At 40.0% G+C, this 20,986-nt stretch overlaps 2 protein-coding genes across 8 annotated transcripts in view; one reads left to right on the forward strand and one right to left on the reverse strand.

Annotated features, from left to right (window-relative positions):
* The window catches only part of LOC110974180 (uncharacterized), a 62,795-nt gene extending 51,348 nt beyond the window's left edge, over positions 1-11,447 (reverse strand). Inside the window, exons 1-3 of one of the 4 annotated variants that reach the window (XM_022225632.2) lie at positions 11,282-11,440; positions 4,044-4,112; positions 748-1,831 (exon numbers count right to left, since the gene is read on the reverse strand). In XM_022225632.2, the coding sequence (XP_022081324.1) occupies positions 1,728-1,831; positions 4,044-4,112; positions 11,282-11,381 (273 nt within the window). In that variant the 5' untranslated portion in view covers positions 11,382-11,440 and the 3' untranslated portion in view covers positions 748-1,727. Of the gene's footprint in view, positions 1-747; positions 1,832-4,043; positions 4,113-11,281 lie in introns of those variants that run through there. The other 3 variants (XM_022225623.2, XM_087149173.1, XM_022225642.2) reach the window with 3 other exon arrangements.
* Positions 11,448-11,515: 68 nt separating this feature from the next.
* Positions 11,516-20,986, forward strand: part of ggcx (gamma-glutamyl carboxylase) — a 29,749-nt gene continuing 20,278 nt past the window's right edge. The window contains exons 1-4 of one of the 4 annotated variants that reach the window (XM_022225594.2): positions 11,516-11,734; positions 17,531-17,618; positions 18,665-18,919; positions 20,322-20,477. In XM_022225594.2, coding sequence (XP_022081286.2) covers positions 18,715-18,919; positions 20,322-20,477 — 361 coding nt within the window. In that variant the 5' untranslated portion in view covers positions 11,516-11,734; positions 17,531-17,618; positions 18,665-18,714. Of the gene's footprint in view, positions 11,735-14,825; positions 14,965-17,530; positions 17,724-18,664; positions 18,920-20,321; positions 20,478-20,986 lie in introns of those variants that run through there. The other 3 variants (XM_022225583.2, XM_087149170.1, XM_022225603.2) reach the window with 3 other exon arrangements.

The following is a 20,986-nucleotide window of genomic DNA, read 5'->3' on the forward strand; positions in this document are numbered from 1 at the left end:
GAATATATTGTGAGTGAATTGCCGTTGCGTCTGTTCTCAGTCGCGGAAAATATGCAATTTATTCCGCACGTCCAGCTCTGTAAATTATGACCCGGCCATCAAAGCACATTACAGACATTCTGGGATAAGAATATGGAATGATGGGAGGCAGACTGTAGGGCCCCCCCATTCCTTCTCTGCATCTGCCAAAGGGGGTGATTCGAATCGGCTTTCAACACGACAACCGCGTCCGCATTTTAAATAAAGCGGCTTGCGCACACACACAAACACGCCGAAAAATCGGGGATGATTTATCGCGGTATTAGCCGGTCGGCGCGGCCGACTATTGAGAGACGAAAAAAAAAAAAAAACGAAAGGGGGAGAAGTAACTTGGCTGGCTGGTGACGATGAGGCCCAAAGATGGGCTTGACATCTGGGGGCACAAAGACCTCCCATCCGTCATCGAATCCACGATGATTTATTTATCCTCCGTCATCATCACAAGGGAAAATGTATTCCGGCTCCAGCTTTCGGGCGGGGGAGATTGAATAGGAAAAATGAGCCGAGAGTGACGATTAATAATGTATGTGGATCCAGAAGAGAGCAGAGGGAAAATCAATCACGTCGCCGAGGCATGAGTGTGAAGGGTTCCGTTCGGTTCAATTCAGGACTGCATGGCAGACACTGCATGATGAATCCGCATGAGGGCGCTGTGGTTGCTTTACGTGGGTCATCACAAACGGGAACGCAAGATGAAGACCAAGAAGATTGAATCAAATCGACCGTTTATTCAAAATGTGGGAATTACTTTTCACACGGCTGCCAGTAACAACCTTGATTTGAACCTGCACATGCCACTGACTGTTCCATCGTGAAGCAGACTTTGAACAGAAAATCTTGGAATTACAGAATACAATTCGGTAGGGAGTGCACATCACATCACGACACTGTTCATCGAGATATTTACAACCATTTAATAAGCTATAAAGAGCAAATCTACAGAACACGGTAATTCCTTTTTTTTTAAACGTCTTCCTTTCAGTTGGTTGAAGAAAATAAAGCTTTGCGCGAATAGATTATACGAAATTTATCAGTGGTAATAGGGCGCCATTCATTACCATTGGTAGAGTCTTTTGACCGCGCAAGAAGCTGGACATTCCGAAATCGTCAACTTGCAAGGGTTCGTCACGTAGGTTTCTTGTATCGTCTGGGTTTGACATTAAAGTAAATTGGAGTTAAACCGAAATTTTCCCCTCTCCTAATCAAATTATCAAGATCAGCCCTTTCAAGAGCGGCACTTCAAGTGCTACAGATAAAACATGAACCAACCCATTGTTTCAATTATCCTTCAGTCCGCCTGGTTCTACAGTTAAATCGTCCATTCTATAAAGTGACATCTTTTCTCAACTTGACAGCCATTGAGGTGGTGCCTTTCTGAATCTGTTGTGATTCAGCTGATCTTGTTGGCTGCCATTACAGGACGGCATGAATTTCTCCACACGGGCTTTGTCAATCTTTCCCACCAACACAGCCTTTAATGTTCCCTTCTTGGCTGCCCCTTATGATTGAGATGACACCCCTTTAGGCTGATCAGTTAGTGTTCCCATTAGTGAGTGCTTCATCTCCTCTTATTGGCTGCCTTTGTAAGATGACATCATTGTTGACCAATCCATCTTGCAGAGTGTGGATCTGTGGGCTCATTGTTTTTCTGTCACCTCCTTTTATTGGCTGAACTTGTGAGACACAACTCACTCTAATCCAATCAGCTTTTGGGCAGGTGTGTACTTCCAGTCGGTCTTGGCCAAATAGTCCACTTTCTTCTTCAGATCCTCCAGGCGTTGCTGATGCATTTCTGCAGCAAGAAGCAAACACAACTTAATCTTAAATATTAAGAATACATGCTGATTTGGTAGGTAACAGGCACAAATATCTGACCTCGGAGGAAACGTGGGAAGAAGTTTACTGCAGATGTCCAAAAGTACATGTGTACTTAAGTAGTAAAGAGTATTAACAACAGAGGAGCATAGCAGGAAATCAATGGAGAAAAATCTGCTATTCTATTGAAATAGGACAAATATAGCTGTGATCATCAATACGCATCACTGAAAAAAAAATTGATCGCAAATGTGATCCATTTCATGTTTTGATGATACCACTAATCGGTCTGTTAACTTATACATATCTGGACAAGATACAGGCATTATGCCAACCAAACTACAAGTACATGTACCTGCACCTTAAGTATATATCTAGACGAAATCGTTGTGTGCCTGGAAGAAGAATGAAAGCACTTACACCCTTTTGCCGGGGAGCATGATCACTGCAAACAAAAATTTCCTGGCAAGAGGATGTATGCATGCAACTGTATGCAAAGATTTCTTTGCAAAATGTAAGAAGAAAAAAATTCCCAAGTCGTTTTGATAAGTTGTTCAAAGGTTGCTTTTTTGTACAGCCTGTGTTGATTCTGTAGTAAATTTTACCCATTTTACTAAATATAAAGAGGGTGTGTTTCTTACGCCCTTTTGCCAGGAACATTTTTTCTGCTTTGTGAGCCTCATCTGCTGTGATCATGCTTCCCGGCAAAAGGGCATAAGTGCACTTTTGCCGGGCACAAGACGAAATGATTAGTAACTCCCCCCCCCTACTTTACTACTATGCCTATACTAAATTCTTGAATTACATGTGTATGACATCAAAAAACTATCATTAATATCAATTAAAAGTAAAGGTGCAAGATGAGCGTGAGGGTGGGTTATACAGCTGATCTTAGTCTACTTCACATGCACACTTCAAAAGCATTGCAGAAAAACTTGTCATGACATCATGCCAGTCCCTCTCCTTCCATTTTTCTGGGAAGAATGCACCAGCCCTTGGAGGGCTTATTGGACAAAATCCTGTGATGTTATAAACCTTGGAAAAAAATTCCTCTTTCTTTCAAACACCTGGATGGACTCATATACCTGATTGCGCGTATCATAGATTTGGAAGACTTCGGGTGTTTACAAAATTAAGCCTACGGGTACAAGCAAACCATCGGGTGCATGCCGTACCAGAGCTTACCCTAAGCCTGTCTGCATGCTGACTTGATGCATGTTGGCCGACATGTCATCGACTGAGGTACTGAACCTGTCTAGTAAACGGCCTATGCCTTTTCCAAGTAACTGTACTAGTGACAGAATTCTGCGAGTTGTCAACTGAATCTTTTCTACTATCAGCGTCTACTATGCATCAATGTAATCTTGCATAACTTGCCAACAGTGAGCCCTACTGAGAAGCACTTCCCTCGAAGTAAATTTAAACATATGAAATCAGTTGTTGCTTTATAAAGGACCCTTGAAAATGTTTTTAAAAGTCACAACATAAAAACATTATGTTGTTACAGAAAATCTCCAAAAAGTTGAGTTATTTACAGTACTATCAACACTTTTCTACAGAAAAAACTGTTGCGAAGCTAGAGTCCATGCACTGAAAATTGCAATGTAGTGTATATGCCTGTTCAGAATAAAAATTAGCCCACGTTTAAAAAGAAAAAGAATGCAGTAAACAAGTCCCGCTTTTTCCAATTAATGACAAAAACGTCATTCTGGCACGATTTAGAAAGAATCCAGAAACAATGAGCTATGACAGAAATTTCTAATTTTTAGCGATTACATACATGCAGACAATTTGCACAACTCATCCGTGTCTGCTGTTTACTGCCTTTTGTTTCATTTTCATGTATTCTTATTTATCCTGGGAACAGTTTCAGATACAAGTGTGGGTTTTTTTCCTGTTGCCATCACAAATAAAAATGGGATACATGCGCTATAATTAAGAATACACTCAGAATTCTAAAACACACTATTGCATCTTTTATGCCTCTTTATCCTGAGCTCCCCAAAATTCTGCAAAATCTATATACAGTAACATTTTGGCATCATTTGTGTACATGTACATTGTGCACAGGGCCTTGAATATGACACTTCAGTTTGATTTTCAGGGACTTGAGTAGGCCTAAGTCCTGACTGAGCTGGTTTGCCAATAAACTATCAGGAACATTACTGCAATGAAAGAGCAGGACTCACCTTTTTGCACATTCTTCATGCAAACTTCAGTGTCATGCTCTACTTGAAGCCTGGTAAGCAGGGGCCAATCTGATGAGGGAAAGAAATTGTTCAGTTTCAATAGACCACTTGTCAACGTCAACCAGTGAAACACGGCATTATCAAAACATGGTAGGGCATCGTTATCGCCAGCACCCTGGCAAGACGCAGACACCATCCACACCTCTAAAACAGGCTCTAAATTAACACAAGTGGTATTTGACAGTGAAGCACTTGCCAAAACAACACTCTGGCTGAAGAACACAAGGTTAGAAACTGAAAAATTGCCAGCTTCACTTCATGAAAATTGCCTCTCCACACAGCTCTGGAACAAGCAGCCATGCTGTCTCGGGGGTTTAGCGTGGACCATAGAATTACGCACAAGGGGTCGTAGCATTATACAATAAACCAACAGAGGGCGGTCATAAAGTGTGAGTCCTGCAGGATCGCAACTTCGTAACTACAAGCATCACCATGCTATTTAATTGGGACCAGATAAGGAATTTTCGTGTACTTTTTCCTATTCCCATGGCAAGGTGCCCTCCTTGGTTACTTTGTCTATGGCATGATAATTGCATTTACTTGCGCGCCCATTCCTGAATGGGGCAGTAAGAAGGCAAAATGGTGGCCTACAGTTATGCAGCTCAGAGATTTGTTTGTGTATGTGTGAAAAAACTCCACTTTCAAAAATGAAATGTACCCTCAAATTAATGGACATTTCCCTTTAACCAAAACATTAACAGTTTTTGTGCCTCTTTTGTGGATTTAGAATTTGTTGGAGGCGTTTACAGTGCGTACCCCAGAACTGTGGTGTCTGTTGTCTACCAAGCACACAACCCACAGTTCTGGGGGTAAACAGTGTGTTAAATGCACTTTTTGCGCTAACGTTACATACACGTACAGGTGTACCTAGTGTGGACTTGTGAACAAAAGATGTCCACACGATGCAGGAATGGAAGATGTTCTGTGGACTTAGGGACGGTGACCATTTAGATCGGGAATGGAAAGGGCCCAACCCTACCCAATCTGGTATTAAGCCAGTCCAGTATTCAGCCTGCCCGTCTGGTACACAGGCTTGTCTGATCTGTGCCCTTTGAAATCAGTGAGGTGCATCAGTTTATGGCCCCTTAGAGAACAGACAGAGTTGAACAGAAAAAGACTTACCGGATTATAGCCTACTAGCAAGAGTTGGCCGAAAAGTTAATTCCTGCTGCTGGCTTGAGGTGGATTGTATTGTTTTGACTATTAATTAACTGATGGGCAGATTGAAACTTTATAATATTCCATATCGCGATTCTTCTGAAGCAGTGGGTGTTAAGAAAACACGAAAACAAAGAACATTTAATGCAGTGCCAGCTTTTGCATGGAGGTGTGATATTTTTCAAGTGTAATGCTGCATGCAATAAGGGCACTCCACGAATGGACCGGGCTTGTTCCAGATGTTTTTTAGCTGCTTATTATTTTTGGATGAGTACATTTATGTTCTGGCTGCTGGATGGACCATCGTACGTAAGCGTGGAAGATCGCCAGCTTCCGGACATGCCTTCGCTTGAAGGAATTTTAACGAAAATAAGCCTTAACTTTCAAACTTGCATTAAACCAACACGGACAGAATGACTCATATATATGTGTTCTACAATGGTAGGAAAACTTTTATACATTCTACACGTTTGATAACTCAAACCTCAGTGGATAAAAATGTGACTTATCTGGATATCGAGCCAACCAATGAGTTCCCGAGTCTTGCTCACATGTACATGCACACGAACAGGATCGAAGCACTACTAGCCCCCAGAGTGGCTACTGGAGACGTTATAAGTGGTTGTTTCCTTATGTCTAACAACAAATTCTTCTAAAAATCATCAGTTTGCCGAGATTTCATGTTTTTATTATGTATGTAAAATTTCTATTCTACGGATAAGTATAGCAGAAACCACCAAAACTGTGCACATTTTGTGACATTTATCTTACACACAGCGAGGGCACAGGGTTTTTCTGTTTGATCACATGATCATTTCTTTTTGATCGCTTGAGGGCTGACAATTTTGGTTTTTCAAAACGTTTAAGTATTAAAAGAGAGTAAAGAAATATTTGTGTGTTTTCTTTGTCTTTTTATTCCTTCATCTGTCCTTTGAAAAAAAAAATTCGAGTGAGATTTGGCAACGCAAAACAATGCATTCCCAGCACCACGCCAGAAACGCGCGTCCATTGTGTATACACATGGGCTATGGCTGGCACAACTCGAGTGCTTCAGCTGCAATTGGGCAGGCGGCAGAAACCAGGCTTTAGTCATGCCATGCGCAAAGCTTCCTTCAGATTGGTCACATGGCCACCACAAAGAATCCGCGATTGGGCTAAGTTACCTCGGGGTCTCAAAGGTTTTTGAGAGCATTTTTTTCAGTGACCTCAGACATCATTTTTCATTCAGAGGTTGTTATGCCAAAAGACTATAGCTCCCCAATAAATATATCAAACAAGGTGTACATGCATAAGAGTCAGGGGCTAGCAAAGCATTGGCAAATGTGGTGGTTTAAGGGGGCATTGTTTGCAAAACCCCATGGCAGGGGCTTTGATGTGCAGGGAGGCTCCACAGTTAGGCTTGAGATAAAACCCTGGTCGATTCTATTGTGTGAAAAACCATGTGGGCAGTGGCTTTTTTGAAATGCTTGGGAAGGGTTTCTTATGTGTAGCGTTGAGTGCGAAAAATGTGACAGGGGTTTCTTCTGGGTTAGATTGTACCAGTCAAATTATAACCAATAGACTCCAGGGTGGATGAGTGTTTGTTAACCTCCATCCCGTGATGTCACCGTATTGTTTTGCCGCTACATTATTTTGTACGAATGGAGCGTAGAGACATCACCTCTCCATTATTTGGAAGGGCAACGTCTCCACCACTCCATTCCTACAAAATAATGGAGTTTTGGAATGGAATTCATTCTTAAAACATTACAAAATTAGTTTTTGTACCAACAATAATAGAATTCATTAAGATATCTATTTTATGTAGACTTACCATTTGATCCAAGGTGCATTGTACCAAACAACAAGCAAGTCTCATTTTTTTGGTTTCAAAGCTTCAGCTGATTTGTAAACAGTATTTTTGATTATGCGAGGCAGATTTAGTAAAATCCTATTTTTCTTAAACTCATAAATTTTATGCTGTGCAGTTTACGCATTTTGTACAAAAATACATGACATAAACAGCAGATCTTAAATGTTTAAATTCAGGGTCAGAGTAATATTCCTTGGTCGGGTTATCGCTTCCGAGAACGCCAGCTGACATTAGTTCCTCCTCTTCCTATAAGGTTATAACCTCAGCTTGCTTACATCGATTCCCCAAACCCTCCTTGGCACGATCCTTCATAAAGTCCATCCAGTGTATTCTTGATCTGTAAGAAGTCAGGATCTTGCAGGAATTTGTAGGCCTTATTCATGGTGTCAAAATAAAGCTGAAGACAAATCATGAGTTCGTGAAGTGTTGCTCCTGGAAATTTCTCTCCGTTTTGTTTGTTCATCTCGCACAGAAATCTTGCGATAGAATAATTAAGCTCATCCTTGGTCATATCCTCAAGACGAACATTGAAAGGATTTGTGCTCAGTGTCGGGCAGTTGATGGCTCAATGGTTGCGCTGACCTTGCCATTGACGATAAGGTTCTAACGCCCACTTAAGTCTGAAAAAAAAAATTAGAAAGTAACTTTTTGGTCCAAATATTAGATATGTTCAGCACAATCGTGACCTTTGCGCAAACTCTGTGCTCTTGAGTTGTTTGCCAAATGGGACAGATGAAACTAGAAATCGTACAGAAGAAACCTTTATACGCAAAACACAAATTAATGAACGTTTCTAGCAAAAGCAAAATAAGCAGTCTAGGAAAGATTTTACTATTGTACCCAACCAAAAATGGTCACAAACCGAATAATCTTAGAAAAGAGCGAACTTCCCTCAATAAAGTGTCAAAACACATGGCACAACCTTTTAGTTCAAGGTTTTAGTAAAGTCTTACAAAAACGACTTGAAAGTAATATGCATTTTGCACACCGAGTGACTCTGCATGCACTGTGCAAAATTTCACCAAAACAATCAGTTATACACAACCTACTCTACATAGAACCAAACGTCTTGACAAAATTGTTAATCTGACAGGTTTTCAATGTGTTTTTACAATTCTGAACAAGAATACGCCTAGGTGGTTATTTTCTTAAATTGTTCGGTTTGTAACCATTTTGGCAAGGTACAATTTAAAAATCTGTCCGCGATTTAATTTGCAGGTGTTTTCCATTATAAAAACTGAAGGTTAAGATTCGCTTGGAAATATGATATTAAAGAAATGGTCCACTTTGATTTTTTTTCTCACTCATAACACTTTGTTCCAAAGCTGACTTAACCTCTTTTGTGCAGGAGTTTAATAAACAAGAAACAGATCACATAAAACAAAGTTAAAGAAAGAAACATCTTCATTTTTATTTTTCTGGGGAATGCTTACCTTCTCATTCTTACTCATTCGTGCTATCTCTTCGTCTCCTTTCGGCGTCTCAAAACGGTTAGTTTGGATGTTTTTTCCTCTCATGCGAAGGACACTGCAAGGAGCTCATCGTCAGATATATCAGAAACTATCGGCTGGTAGCTACAGTTTTCTAATTTTACTGTGGTGTGATTTTGTAAGTCTAATGCATCAGCTACTGCATCATCAGTGTGATACTCGTCACTGTCTTGTGACTGAAATACACTCTATGTTAGGAATAGACCGCCATCACTGTCACTTTCACTCCACGCCATGTTGATACAGAATGAACCCAGCTTAATTGTACAATTGCTTAAATATTGGGATGCCTGCATTTGAAAGTTACATAACGACAAATCCTTCGGGTTTATTTTCTTGCAAACAAAGTCGCTCCATTCGTACAAAATAATGGAGAGGCGAAACAATAGGGGGACGTCATGGATGGAGGTTAAGTCGCACAATACCCTTGGTAACGCGACATTCATGGGTAAGAATGGCCCTCGGGCCCATTCTCACCCACAAATGTCGCGTACCTCCGGCATTATCCTTTACATCAACCGCCAGACCAGTCTCCAAGTCCCTGTAGCTGGTCCGATATAAAAGGGGACTTTGCTACCGGAAAAGCTTACTGGAGGGCACCTCCCTTATCGGATCTTAAATGGTAACCATGCCTTACACATGTCCACAGGATGTTTCCCTTTCTCTGAAAAAGAGGTTTAAAGGCATTTTGGGGTGGGGGTCATCTGTCGTAAAAGGAAAAGGAATAGTCAAGAAGACCTTGTACAAAAAGCCAGCTAAAAATCATGTTCCCAGTTCAAGAAAAATAAGTATTTTCACTGAGTTTTCTTCACTGCACGAAAAGAAAGGAATGTCCACACTAGGTATGTAAGGTAAGTGTGGGTGCGTTCACTGTGTGATTTGAAATGTGGTGCCTTGTGGAGACTAGCAACTGATCATCAGTGTGGCCGAGGTGCCCATGCACCCCAGACCATGCACTGTGACACCAAACAAGCCCCACAGCATCACCGTCATGGCCAGGTATTGTGTTGGTTGGGGCGGCCAATACGCTGTCCACCAGTCACAATGTAACATGGCACACGCAAATTTGCCCAAACACATGATCTGCAATCTGTGTTAAAGTTCCCAAACTCTGTCATGTTCGCACCTTAAATGATAGAGTTGTTTTCACAGATGACTTGGTAAACAGTCGCGTTGTCCTACCTGGTGAGTTGTCTCAGTAGTCAAGTTGTCTCATGTCGAGTTGGTTAATGGTCGAGTTGTCCAACATCCCAAATTTTGGTGGGTGTTTTGATGGTGGTTTACAGTGATAAGTAGGGGACAAGGACAAGTCGACCGTTGAGACAACTCGACTGGTGGGACAATTCGACTGTCTGTGCCTCAAATGGACAGACAACTCGACTGTTGAGACACATCATTGATTGAGACAAGTTGACTCGTAATGAGTGCACTTTACCAAAAAGAGACTGGGGATAGATTTCTCATCTCCCAAAGCAGTAGTCTAGCAAATAATCATCAGTACGGCCAAAGTGCTTGTGCATCGTGGAATGGACTGTGCACTGTGACATCGCCACCGTGCATGCCACATCGCTGCTGGTAAGGGCAGCTGATGCATCGTCCACTGGTCCTGTGCATGCTCAGATGCTGTTTCACTGGGTCTCTATGCATGCAATGCTCGGTAAGTCGAGTCCCAACGTAACACGGCACGTGCAAAATTGCTCAAAGTTTGGCCACATACATGATCTGCAATCTCTGTGTTTAATGCCCCAAACCGTCATATTTACACCTTCACACCTTCAACAGTCAAACTGTATGACTTGGTACACGGTCCATACATTGGTTTATACAAACCTTAGAGATAGGCATGTACAAACTCCCGTAAACACATTTTGGCAGTTTTTATTGTGCCAACTTACTCTTCCATCACAGTTATTTATGCAACCAAATTTCATACATGCCTTCTTGTTAGATGTCAGATGGGGAGATTTATTCACCTTATATCCTCATTAACATAAGCCTTATCGCAAATACCGCATGGGTGATTTTACACAATGATAGAAAAGGCATTGTGGGGAGGAAAAAGGAGCAAACCTTCCCACAATGCCTTTCTACCATTGTGCAAAATCACCCATGCAGTATTTGTGATAAGGCTTATGGTGAAATTCTTGAGCATTTTGCCCATCCTCACAACAGAAAATCAGCAGCACGTACTCTCAATAACTGTCAGCTTTGCCATAGCTTGTAAGCAAGAAAGTTACAACCGAATTGATAACATGAAGGTACGACTGTGGTTTTAACTCCAGGTAGGTGTTGCCTAAGGTATGAGTCACCTAAGGTACGAGTTGACTCAAAAGCAATGGGCAAAATGCTGAAGATTTTCACCATTTTAATTAGGCCTATATGTGTTAATGAGGATAGGTCTAAGGTGAATAAACCTAACCATCTGACATCTATCTTCACCAAGAAGGCATGTATGAAATTTGGCCGCACAAATGGCTGTGATAAAAGAGTAAGTTGGCACAATCAAAACAGCCAAATGAGTTTAGGCCTAGGACTCGGAACTCTGGGAGTTAGTGCATGGCTATCTGTGGGTTTGGTATTTTTATAGTTCTGGAACCGGGAGTAGGCATAGGCCAGGTCCAAATATGAAAATATCTGCGCGGAATACCTACACTAACACTTTTCTAACAAACATTTACCTGGCTCGTCCTGCTGGTTCCCCTCCAGAGCAGTAGGGGAATGAAAGAGTGCTTTCCTTAGGCTGTCAAATTCTGTTTTTCTCGAGGTGTTGCTCGCCATTTTGTCACTGTTGTCTGCAAAATTTACGTCGAATCTCAGCTTGCATGAGATTTCGTACAATGCGTCAAGTCGCCAGACCGGAAACATTCACCACAAGAGGGCGGGCTGCAACATCACCGTTGATGATGGGTTTTCTTAGATGTTGAGCAGTGGGTCTTCCACGTTTCGCAAAGAAAACACAGGGCCAGCAACCTTTGGCCTAGGCCTACTGCATGTACATTTGACAAAGCGTCCCGATCTCATTATAAAATGAAAATTTTTTCCCATGGATCGGTAGAGACGACGGTGCTTTCAACATTTCCACCAACTGACCAGGTTTTTGCATCTCGTGACAAATCATGTTGACACAAGGAGTAAGCTAAAAAGCCTAATCGTTTTTACACCCATCCTGAGATATCTCGTATCTTATGTCACGTAGGCCTACAAACATGTATCCCTAGCTTGATAACCAGGTTTGACTTTCACATATCATGCAGGGCCAAGATTGATTGTCTGATTGTTTTGCCTTGATAATTTTGCCAATTAATCAGTACTGGCTTATCAAAATCCAAACAATGATTCTACCTTAACAGACGGGTTTGGCGATGTTTCTGAAAAAAAATTACAATCAGATTTTTTAAAATTTAATTCTTTTTTGAATAAAATTTGGAGACAAGTTCCATTCCATGTGATAGCTGCATACGTTTTAATTGTCTTCGAGTCATTTCTTTTGTTACAGAATTAAACAAATTTAAATCAAGAAATGTAAATCAAGGGCATGTGCCACGTACAGCATGTACCCAAGTCATTTTGTTTACATCAACAGCTTGTGCTCGCAAAAACGAGTTTTTATTATGTAATCGATGAAGTGCCATAGTTTAGACGAATTATGTTAGGCATGAACTCCATAAACTTGTCAAAGGTAGGGAAATTTTCTTCAGCGATTGGCCAATGATATTTGGCCTTTGGTGTCTTGGTATACAGGACACTTTATTTTTTGTGTTCCATTTGCGAAAAACGAATATTGTTCTTACATATGCAAAGAGCAGTCTCATTTTGTTTATGGTTCAGCTCCTTTATATTAACCCTAACAGTCCTCAATCCTTCACCTGTTGGAGGACTGAGGACTGTTAGGGTTAATAGAGTAGTGACTCAGGCTTGATGAAAGCTCACATTATTAAGAATATTTTGGTGATGGTTTTGGTTTCATTGCATAGTGCCAACGCAGTCTCAAACTACAGTGTACATACATGTACATATTAAACTCAGAAGTGGACCCTTTAAATGAAATGAATGAAATCGGGATTATGAATCCTTTACTTGTTGCAGTATTTTTACCTGAATATCTCCATGAGCAAAAAAAAATATCTCCATGAGCAAAAAAAAAAAACTACAGTGAATCCTGTCTCGCCCCTGTCATACGACTGTGCGTACCATTCGCCCAACTGGAGTTCATTGAACTCAACTGTTACAGTCAGGCCAGCCATGTATTACTGTGGTTTGGATGATCCCAAACATTGCAGACTAGTTTGGGGCATGAAAAGCCCAATCAAGATTGTAAAAGTTACTCTACCTGTATATTACAACTTGAAATTCTCATCTTGAAAGGGTTCCCACAGTCATGGAAAATTGTGAAACCTTCTGGAAAATTTTCCTGGAAAGTCATGGAAACTTAGGAAAAATAGGGTGTCCCGGAAGGGTTTGTCTTGATGGGGTGCTTCTGATTTGCAAACAGAATCATGATAAATGTACAGTCTAGAGTAGTGGCTGTGACAGTCTTCCGGTTAATAATTACCAAATTTTAAACAACTTCCCTCAGCAAAATGGTATTGAATGTCTTGGAAATTGTGATATTTTAGTCCTGGAAAGTTCTGGGAAAAGTTATGGAATTTGGTTTTCAGATTTCTGCGGGTACCCTGACTTTGCTCTCTGTCAATTTTCCTGTTATTTTTAAGAAAGAGAAGCAGAGAAAAGTACATGTATCCACCCCGAGTTGAAGTGCGCCCCCAAGTGGCAAAAGAAAGACAGATGGTAGGAAGTTTTCCAAGCAGATTCTTGCGCGCATTCTGCGTGTACGCAAAGACCATACATTAAAGAATAAATTTGTTACACACTATTGATCTCCATTATAAACGTGCGCCTATGCAATGAGTACCAAAAAAACACGCTCTCTTTTGTTCCGCTTGGAGCGGATAGCCTTTCATTGAAGCTAATGTGAGGACTTGGAATACATGGACATGTACACTGGTCTGTGCTTTTGGTATGCCATAAATGTCATTTTGCACCACATACGTTCATGTTCTTACTGCTGAATAGACTGAAATACACAAAATTAAATTACATGTACATCTAGGTGCTCCATATTCACTTTCTGCCTCATAAACTCTCGAACATTTCCATAAGGCAGAGACAAGATCATCATGACTGTATTTCATCAGTCGAGTTTCAGGTTTCAATTGGAAATATGAGGAGACTTTGGGACATGTATTACATGTATTTCCATTACCAGAGATTGAAGCTAAGTGATTTCAATTCAAAGATTGAGTTCAGTTATTCTGCGAAATATCAGAAAGTATCAGCAGATGTATAGAAATAGAGATTCCCTTTGCTCATGCAGAACTAAAGTTTTGAATTTTTGTCTTTTTTAATTCACCACTCTACTTTCTTGTGTGGCATGTTTTTACTGTAATAAATTATGAGTTCTGATTTACATCGTGAGCATTAACATCATTAAGAATCTTCAATTTTCAGACTGATGTGATATGTATGGGTAATGCCAGAAATTAGGGGTCCATTTTTTTTCATGTCCCTGTTACATCTGACATATGATTTTGTAAGTTCAGAACACATTTTCTAATTTCCAAGAGTGATGAATTCATGCAAATTACCTGCCAGACAAAGAATAATAGCTTGAAATCATTTCCGGTGATATTTCCTTGTCAAACAAAAAAGGTCAGATGTAACTGGAACCACAAAAATGTCACAATTTTGGACCCATAATTTCTGGAATTACCCATATTCGGTGCATTTTTTTTTTACACTGTAGAAAAAAGTTAAAATGTAATTATTCATGGTGTAATGTGAACGAATGAATGTAAATTTTTTGTCTGTATTTAATTCTAGATTGTTTCTAGAAACCAAGGAAAGCGTTATGATATTTTAACCAATTTGTTTGGGTTTGCTTAGAATGTTTGTGTTGAAGCAAATTAAACCTAAAATGACTATATAAGTACGTAGGTAAATAACAATGTTAATTAGACTAGCAATTTCTGCCACAGATCTATTTTTTTAGTTTGCACTTAGCACCGTTTCACTGTGGCAAAGCTACTGGTAAGCTTGTGAAAAAGAATGTAGCAATTGGTAATTAAAAAAAAAAATTAGTCACTGAATTTTGCTGGTAGGTACTCGCTCTATAATACTATTTCCAGTTATTTGTAATGCGTGGAGCTTATACGTACTTGAATATTGTATGTACACGTACGCCATGAACATATGGAATTCACTGGCCAAACATTTCTGGTGCTGAGTAGTATGGCTGCTACCTATTGAGATGTATATCCTATAGTAACATCACAGATTACTGGTCTAAATTGGAGAAATCCTGGTAAGGTCAGCTGTGTTTTATAAAGTAACCCCCCCCCCAAAGTATGTTCCCAGTTTTTGTTTCAAAAAGTTTAAAAATAAACGCCCTCTGTTCCCATTCTGAGCCTTATTTACACCCCCTGTTCCCATTTTGAGCCTTATTTACGCCCCCTGTTCACATTCTGAGCCTTATTTACGCCCTCTGTTCCCATTCGTAGCCTTATTTTTTATAAACATCATCCTGTGTTTTATTTTTAGCAGGCCACTTTTTCTCATGTTCTCGTATCCTCAACCATCTGCTTTCTAAACTTTCACTTGTTACCAAAAAAAAAGTGACCGTCAGCTCATGCAATATTTTTGGTAGAAAAACTTAAAGCAAGCTATTTTACCCACTTACCTCCGTGATCTTTTTCCCGCTTTTGATAGGAAACAATTTTTCGGTTCTGTTTACTCTTTAACTTTACTCACTCAAGGAGCGAGTTAGGCAGCACAAAGAAGGAAGAGAATTCATTGAATCGTGGAGTGCATGAAGTATAACTCCACTCTACTTTTTGCACTGAGATTTTCCGAAAGAAATAGTTGCAAATCAAATGCAATTCGAGAAACAAAAAGTAAAGTGTAAATTGAGCTGAACTATGGAATAGCTTACCGATTTCTCTCAGAGAGTTTCAAGCAGAAACTTAAATTCTAAGTTTCAAGCAGAAACTTAGATTTTTATCTTATGCAATAGATTTCCTGCATCCTAGTCTCCAGGGTCTTAGCTTGATGTGTGATCAAGTGTATATGTACCCCCCTCCTGTAGCCCTCTTATTCATCATTATGTTTATTTGTTGATCATTTTGTTTTCCCTGTTTGTAGTTTGTTGTTTCTTTTGTATTGTCTTGTTTGTTTTTCGTAATGGCAGTGACGCAAGCTTTGTTTTTAAGGTAATTGCCACCTTAGTGGCCTCGTTATCTCACACATTGTTAGTGCCTGCATTTTGCCACGAGGAAGAAATATGTAATGCAAAAAAAAATGAGCTGCACTTTCTCACGCTTATCAACTGTTGTAGTATTGAACGCTGCTCACCAGGGCTTTATCTTATTTTGTGAAAAAAGAAATTGATTTTTTGTCTCGGTGATTAATTCATAGCGTCATAGAACCACGATCGACACGTCAGTCTAGTTTAAGTCAACAAATGGAGTCAATGTGGACGGTGTCAAAATGCCAAAGAATAAAGATTGTGGTTATTGGGGTCCAGTTCAGAAGTGGTTGTTGCTAACAGCGCTCTGAAAATAACAGTGTGCATTATGTGTTATCTGCGCCATACAAAATGAGTCTGATGTTGCAAATTTTGACGTGCATTGGATCAAATTTTTAACTGCTGTTGGATTTGTTTTATTTTGGTCCTTTTTAAAAAGGCTGAAAAATTCAATTTTTTGGTTGGCCTTAGTTTGTTGGAATGGAACGTTATAACGTTTTGGTGTCATGGAACACTTTTATCAGTAAGTGCATCATGTACCGGGCCAAGACCCGTACACAAGAGTGTACTCATGGGGGAAATATTTGAAAATGCATATTAGTTAAGAATTATTTTGTCTTTTCCAAAACATTTGTCTTCAGTAAGAAAACTTGGGTGTTGGATTTCAATTTAATACGAGTACATGTACCTTGTCACATAGTCCCGTCCACAGTGGGAGATGGATTCATTAGTACAAACTGGATAGTTTAGGAATCACCTGTTGGCTTTTGTGGATTAGGAGAAAAATTACTGTGTACCATATATTACTTGTGGGATCAGTTTTGTTTTCTTGGAAAGCTGAGATTCCATTCTTGAGTCTTACAATTTAGGTTTCAGTCTGAATATACCTGTATGCATGATTAATCATTTTTCTAAAACCCTGTCTATACGTGGTCTTCCAAGCTGATTTTAATGCACACGTGTGCAATTGTTACTCAAGGTTTTTAATCATCTTTTCCAGTTTGTGAATAGCAAATGCTCATTTCCTTATTCAAATGATCATTTTTATTGTCATAAGAAAGAATTACTACCTGCATAAAATAGGATGCAATCATCAGAACACAATTTTGTACCTGCAAATTCTCCTGCTAATTAGAAAGAATAGACAGTAAGTCATAGTGAACGGCAAAGATGAATGAAGATGTTAGCAGTTATCAATTATCAATATTGGATCAGTATAGAAATTTGACAAGAAATAGGGGAGTCCGCAATACACAGGTATCTCAATTTTTGAGAGAAGTAGCATTTTACAGATGTTGCCCAAATTCAGGAAGTGTGTTTTGCATGTGCATTGGTTGACTAAAGGTTAGTGGGTAATTCCAGAAATTATGGATCCAGCAGTGTGACATTTTCATGTCCCTGTTACATCTGACCTTTGTTATTTGACGTTGAAATATCACCGGAATTGATTTCAAACTATTAGTCTTTGTTTGGCAGGTAATTTGCATGAATTCATCACCTCTGGAAATTAGAAAATGTGTTTTGAACTTACAAACTCATTTGTCAGATGTGACAGGGAGAGGAAAAAAACGGACCCCTGATTACTGGAATTACCCTAATATCAATTTATTGATTTTCTGCCTTACAGCCTACGCATCACTCAGTCCCAGTTATGACCTGTGTGCACTCTCTGTCAAGTGTTTGTCTTCTGTCGGGGGGAAATGTAAGACACTGAGGTGGGTAGTACACGTGTCATTTCTCCTGGAGGTGCTTGCTGGAGAAAGGTCGTCATTTTGGCGACGGGATCTTATTCAGTGTGGGTGTGCATAGCACGGTGTTGTGTAAGTTCACATTTTTGCTTTGTTGCATATGTCTTTAATGTCTCATCAGATTTGAAACTGTTGGTCTAAGAAGCCCATCTTAATTAATTTCTGAGTGTGTACTGCATGAGACGTCAAGGTTATTGGGGTACATGTACATGTACAGTGCATGTACAAACCCGGTACATGTATCAATTAATTTTTTCCAGTACAGTGCCAGTTGCAATGAAAAGTGTTCATTGATCACAATGTTAGTGTGAGGCATTTGCATTTTTGTTTTCTTGTCTTGTAAGACCTACTGCAGAACACTGCTCTGACTGCTGTGCTAGATGTGGTCCTAGGCCTCTTTTTGTGTTTTTGTTAGAGGCTGATCTCAGTGGGTTTTATTATTTTGTGAGGCACCTTGCTTGTTGAATTGGCTAGTTAGTTTGTTAATCTTTGCAAAGAAAAGCTCTTCACAGGTGTCTGTCACAGGGGAGTTGTCATACTACTTCAACAGATTGTTATGTAGATTATCATACATATTCATGATCAAGAGCTGAATAAGCCTTTTGCGAGTTAAATTGGAATAAAATGTGGTACACTGAGTTATCTTATTGGACATACTCGAGTTCCCCAGACTGGGGATACTTTTGCTATACCTCGTGATGCTTTTGCATAGCGAACATCATCTCTGGAATAGACTGGTTCCTTTGTGACCTTATCCACTGAAAACGGTGTAATTAGTGCAATCAAAACTTACAAAAGCAGTTGCTTGCCCCAAGGGACAAGGTATAGCAACAGTGTCTTTAGTATGGAGAATGCAAATTGTTATGTTCATGTGAACTGAAGGAACTCAGTGTACCAATTCTCATTTAACAGTAAAACAAATTGTACCATTTGACATTTTGGGGGTTACCAGGTTGTTAGCACGTACATGGGCGTAGATTTGAAATTTGTGTTTGTGTATTTTCATTCTAAAGGTTTTAAATTGTTACCACCAAGACAGTATCACCAAAAAAAAAACAGAGACATGGCCAAAGCAAATGGCTCGGATCAGAAGGAGAAAAGAAACCTGGACGACGGAGATAAAACCAAGATGGGAGCAAGTCAGCTGAGCCGAATGAAGCGGTTGTTTGGCTTTGAATTGGCAGACGTCAGCAGTTGGGGGCGCTTTGTGAACCTCATGAATGAACCAAGAGATCCGTCTGCACTTGCCTTAGTTAGAATCTTATATGGTGAGTATGGTGTGAAACTTCTGTTTCATTTGCATTTGTGTGACGATAGCTTGTCTGTTCTGTTTAGTCTTTCAAACTCTAAGGTTTCTGAATGATTTTATTGTTCCAGCCATATCGGTCACATGTAAGGTACTGGTTTAGTTCCAGGACTTTGAACATGGGAACCGTCAACATTGTTACCTGCATGATGTCTTTTTTCAGTAGGATGTCATGTGGAGTGGGGCATAGGCTTCAAAGATAGAAGTATGCTTTCTCTGACGGGAACTTAATAAAGCAAATAATTCAAAAGTTTCCAGTAGACTCAGTTTTTCCAGGTTATTGTGGTTTCCACTTTAATAGTTAGCTTGCTGGAAGCTTTGATGTCATCTCTTCATTGCTCTCATTTTTATAAGAAAGCAGATTTTAGCTTTGTTTATTGTTCTTTTTATTGTCACCAAAATGGAAAATAGGTGCATAGTTGAATCCAATGGCTTTCAGTAATAATTCTTGACACCGTAGAAAGTGGTATGCACATTTAGTTAGTTTACATTTGGTTCAGTGCATCACTCAGACTATGCCAGATTTTATTTTGTAATTTTAGAAGGGAGTCTGTCCACTTGCGGCTGTATTTCACCAAGTAGCAATGGATATTTAGACATTTTCCTGTCAAGAGCATTCCAGCAGCCGATTTAAGAAAGTATACACAATGGCATAATTCCACTTACGCCACATTTATTGCACAAGGTGTGCAACAAATTAAGACCGATTTCACGAAACTTACGCACTGTGTAAGTCCATGACGTACGCAACAGATCATGGCGTAATTTATGCAGTCATTTTTAGGTGATGTAAGTTGCACCAAATGAAGCAAAAATGAATGATTTGACTGGCTTATCATGTTCGGTTAAACCTCATCATTGCTGAAATTAACAAGGCTTATATGAGTATTGTACTGTACAACTTTGTTTTGGAAGGTAATGAAAAATTTGTTTGGCTTTGATAGAACTGCAAGAGTTTATGTCCAGTCCCTACGAAGAAAGGATGAATACTTTCTCAAAATGGTGGGCAGTTGTGATTCAGTGACTGTTTGATGACAGTTTTTATATTGGAAAGAAACAGCTCTTGTAAAAGCTGTTTTTGTCCTCGTCCAAGGAATTTAATATTGTTAAAACATGGCGCAGCTGCTTAACTTTTCCTGAAATCAAATGTAAACTTGTACATGTATGTTGTGCAGCTACGGCATAAATTTGTGGTGCAGGGTTTATGCGTGGTTCAAAGTTGCCTCATGTTTCTTGAAATTGACTGCAGAGTAGAGAAGCTGAATCCCAAATGGTTTGAGTGAAAGGTCAAAACGGTTTTTGATAATTTCAGTATTGAATGAAAAAACATCTCCGTTACATCATAATTTCTTCTGCATTGCCAGCCATCCTGATGCTGATAGACATTCCACAGGAAAGGGGCATGTCCAGGATTGATGTTCGCTTTGGCAATCCCAACCATTGTCACTTCCCCCTCTTCAATATCCTCCAACCCCTGCCCGTTGACTGGATGTATGTGGTCTACCTGGTCATGCTCATTGGTAAGTCATACCCCTTGATTAATAATAGTAGCAGTGTCCCATTAAACCAATTTGCACTGTAGACCATGTAAACAAGATCAGACTATCTATCCTCCCCAAGCTGAAGTGCACCCCCAATCAGCGAAAGAAAGATAAGTGGTTATAACCGGGTTTTTGCATGCATTCGGCATGTACGCAAAGACTATACATTCCAGAATAAAGTTGTTGCACGTCCTTGGCGTGCTCTGAATCAAACTTGCAAATACTTGCACGCCTATACGGTGAGTTGGTACCAAATGGACCGTCAATTTCATTTACAAACACACCCCCTTTTGTTCTGCTCGGAGTGGATAGACAAATCCAGCGACATTGTCACTGGACACCTGCCGACCCCTTGTCACAGGACACCTGCCGACCCCTTGTCACTGGACACCCTGCCGACCCTTTGTCACTGGACACCCTGCCGACCTCTTGTCACTGGACACCCTGCCGGACCCCTTGTCACTGGACACCCTGCCGACCTCTTGTCA

Source organism: Acanthaster planci, linkage group LG19 (assembly GCF_054643075.1).
Source record: "Acanthaster planci isolate LZ-2023a linkage group LG19, COTS_SCS, whole genome shotgun sequence".
Lineage (NCBI taxonomy): Eukaryota > Metazoa > Echinodermata > Asteroidea > Valvatida > Acanthasteridae > Acanthaster > Acanthaster planci.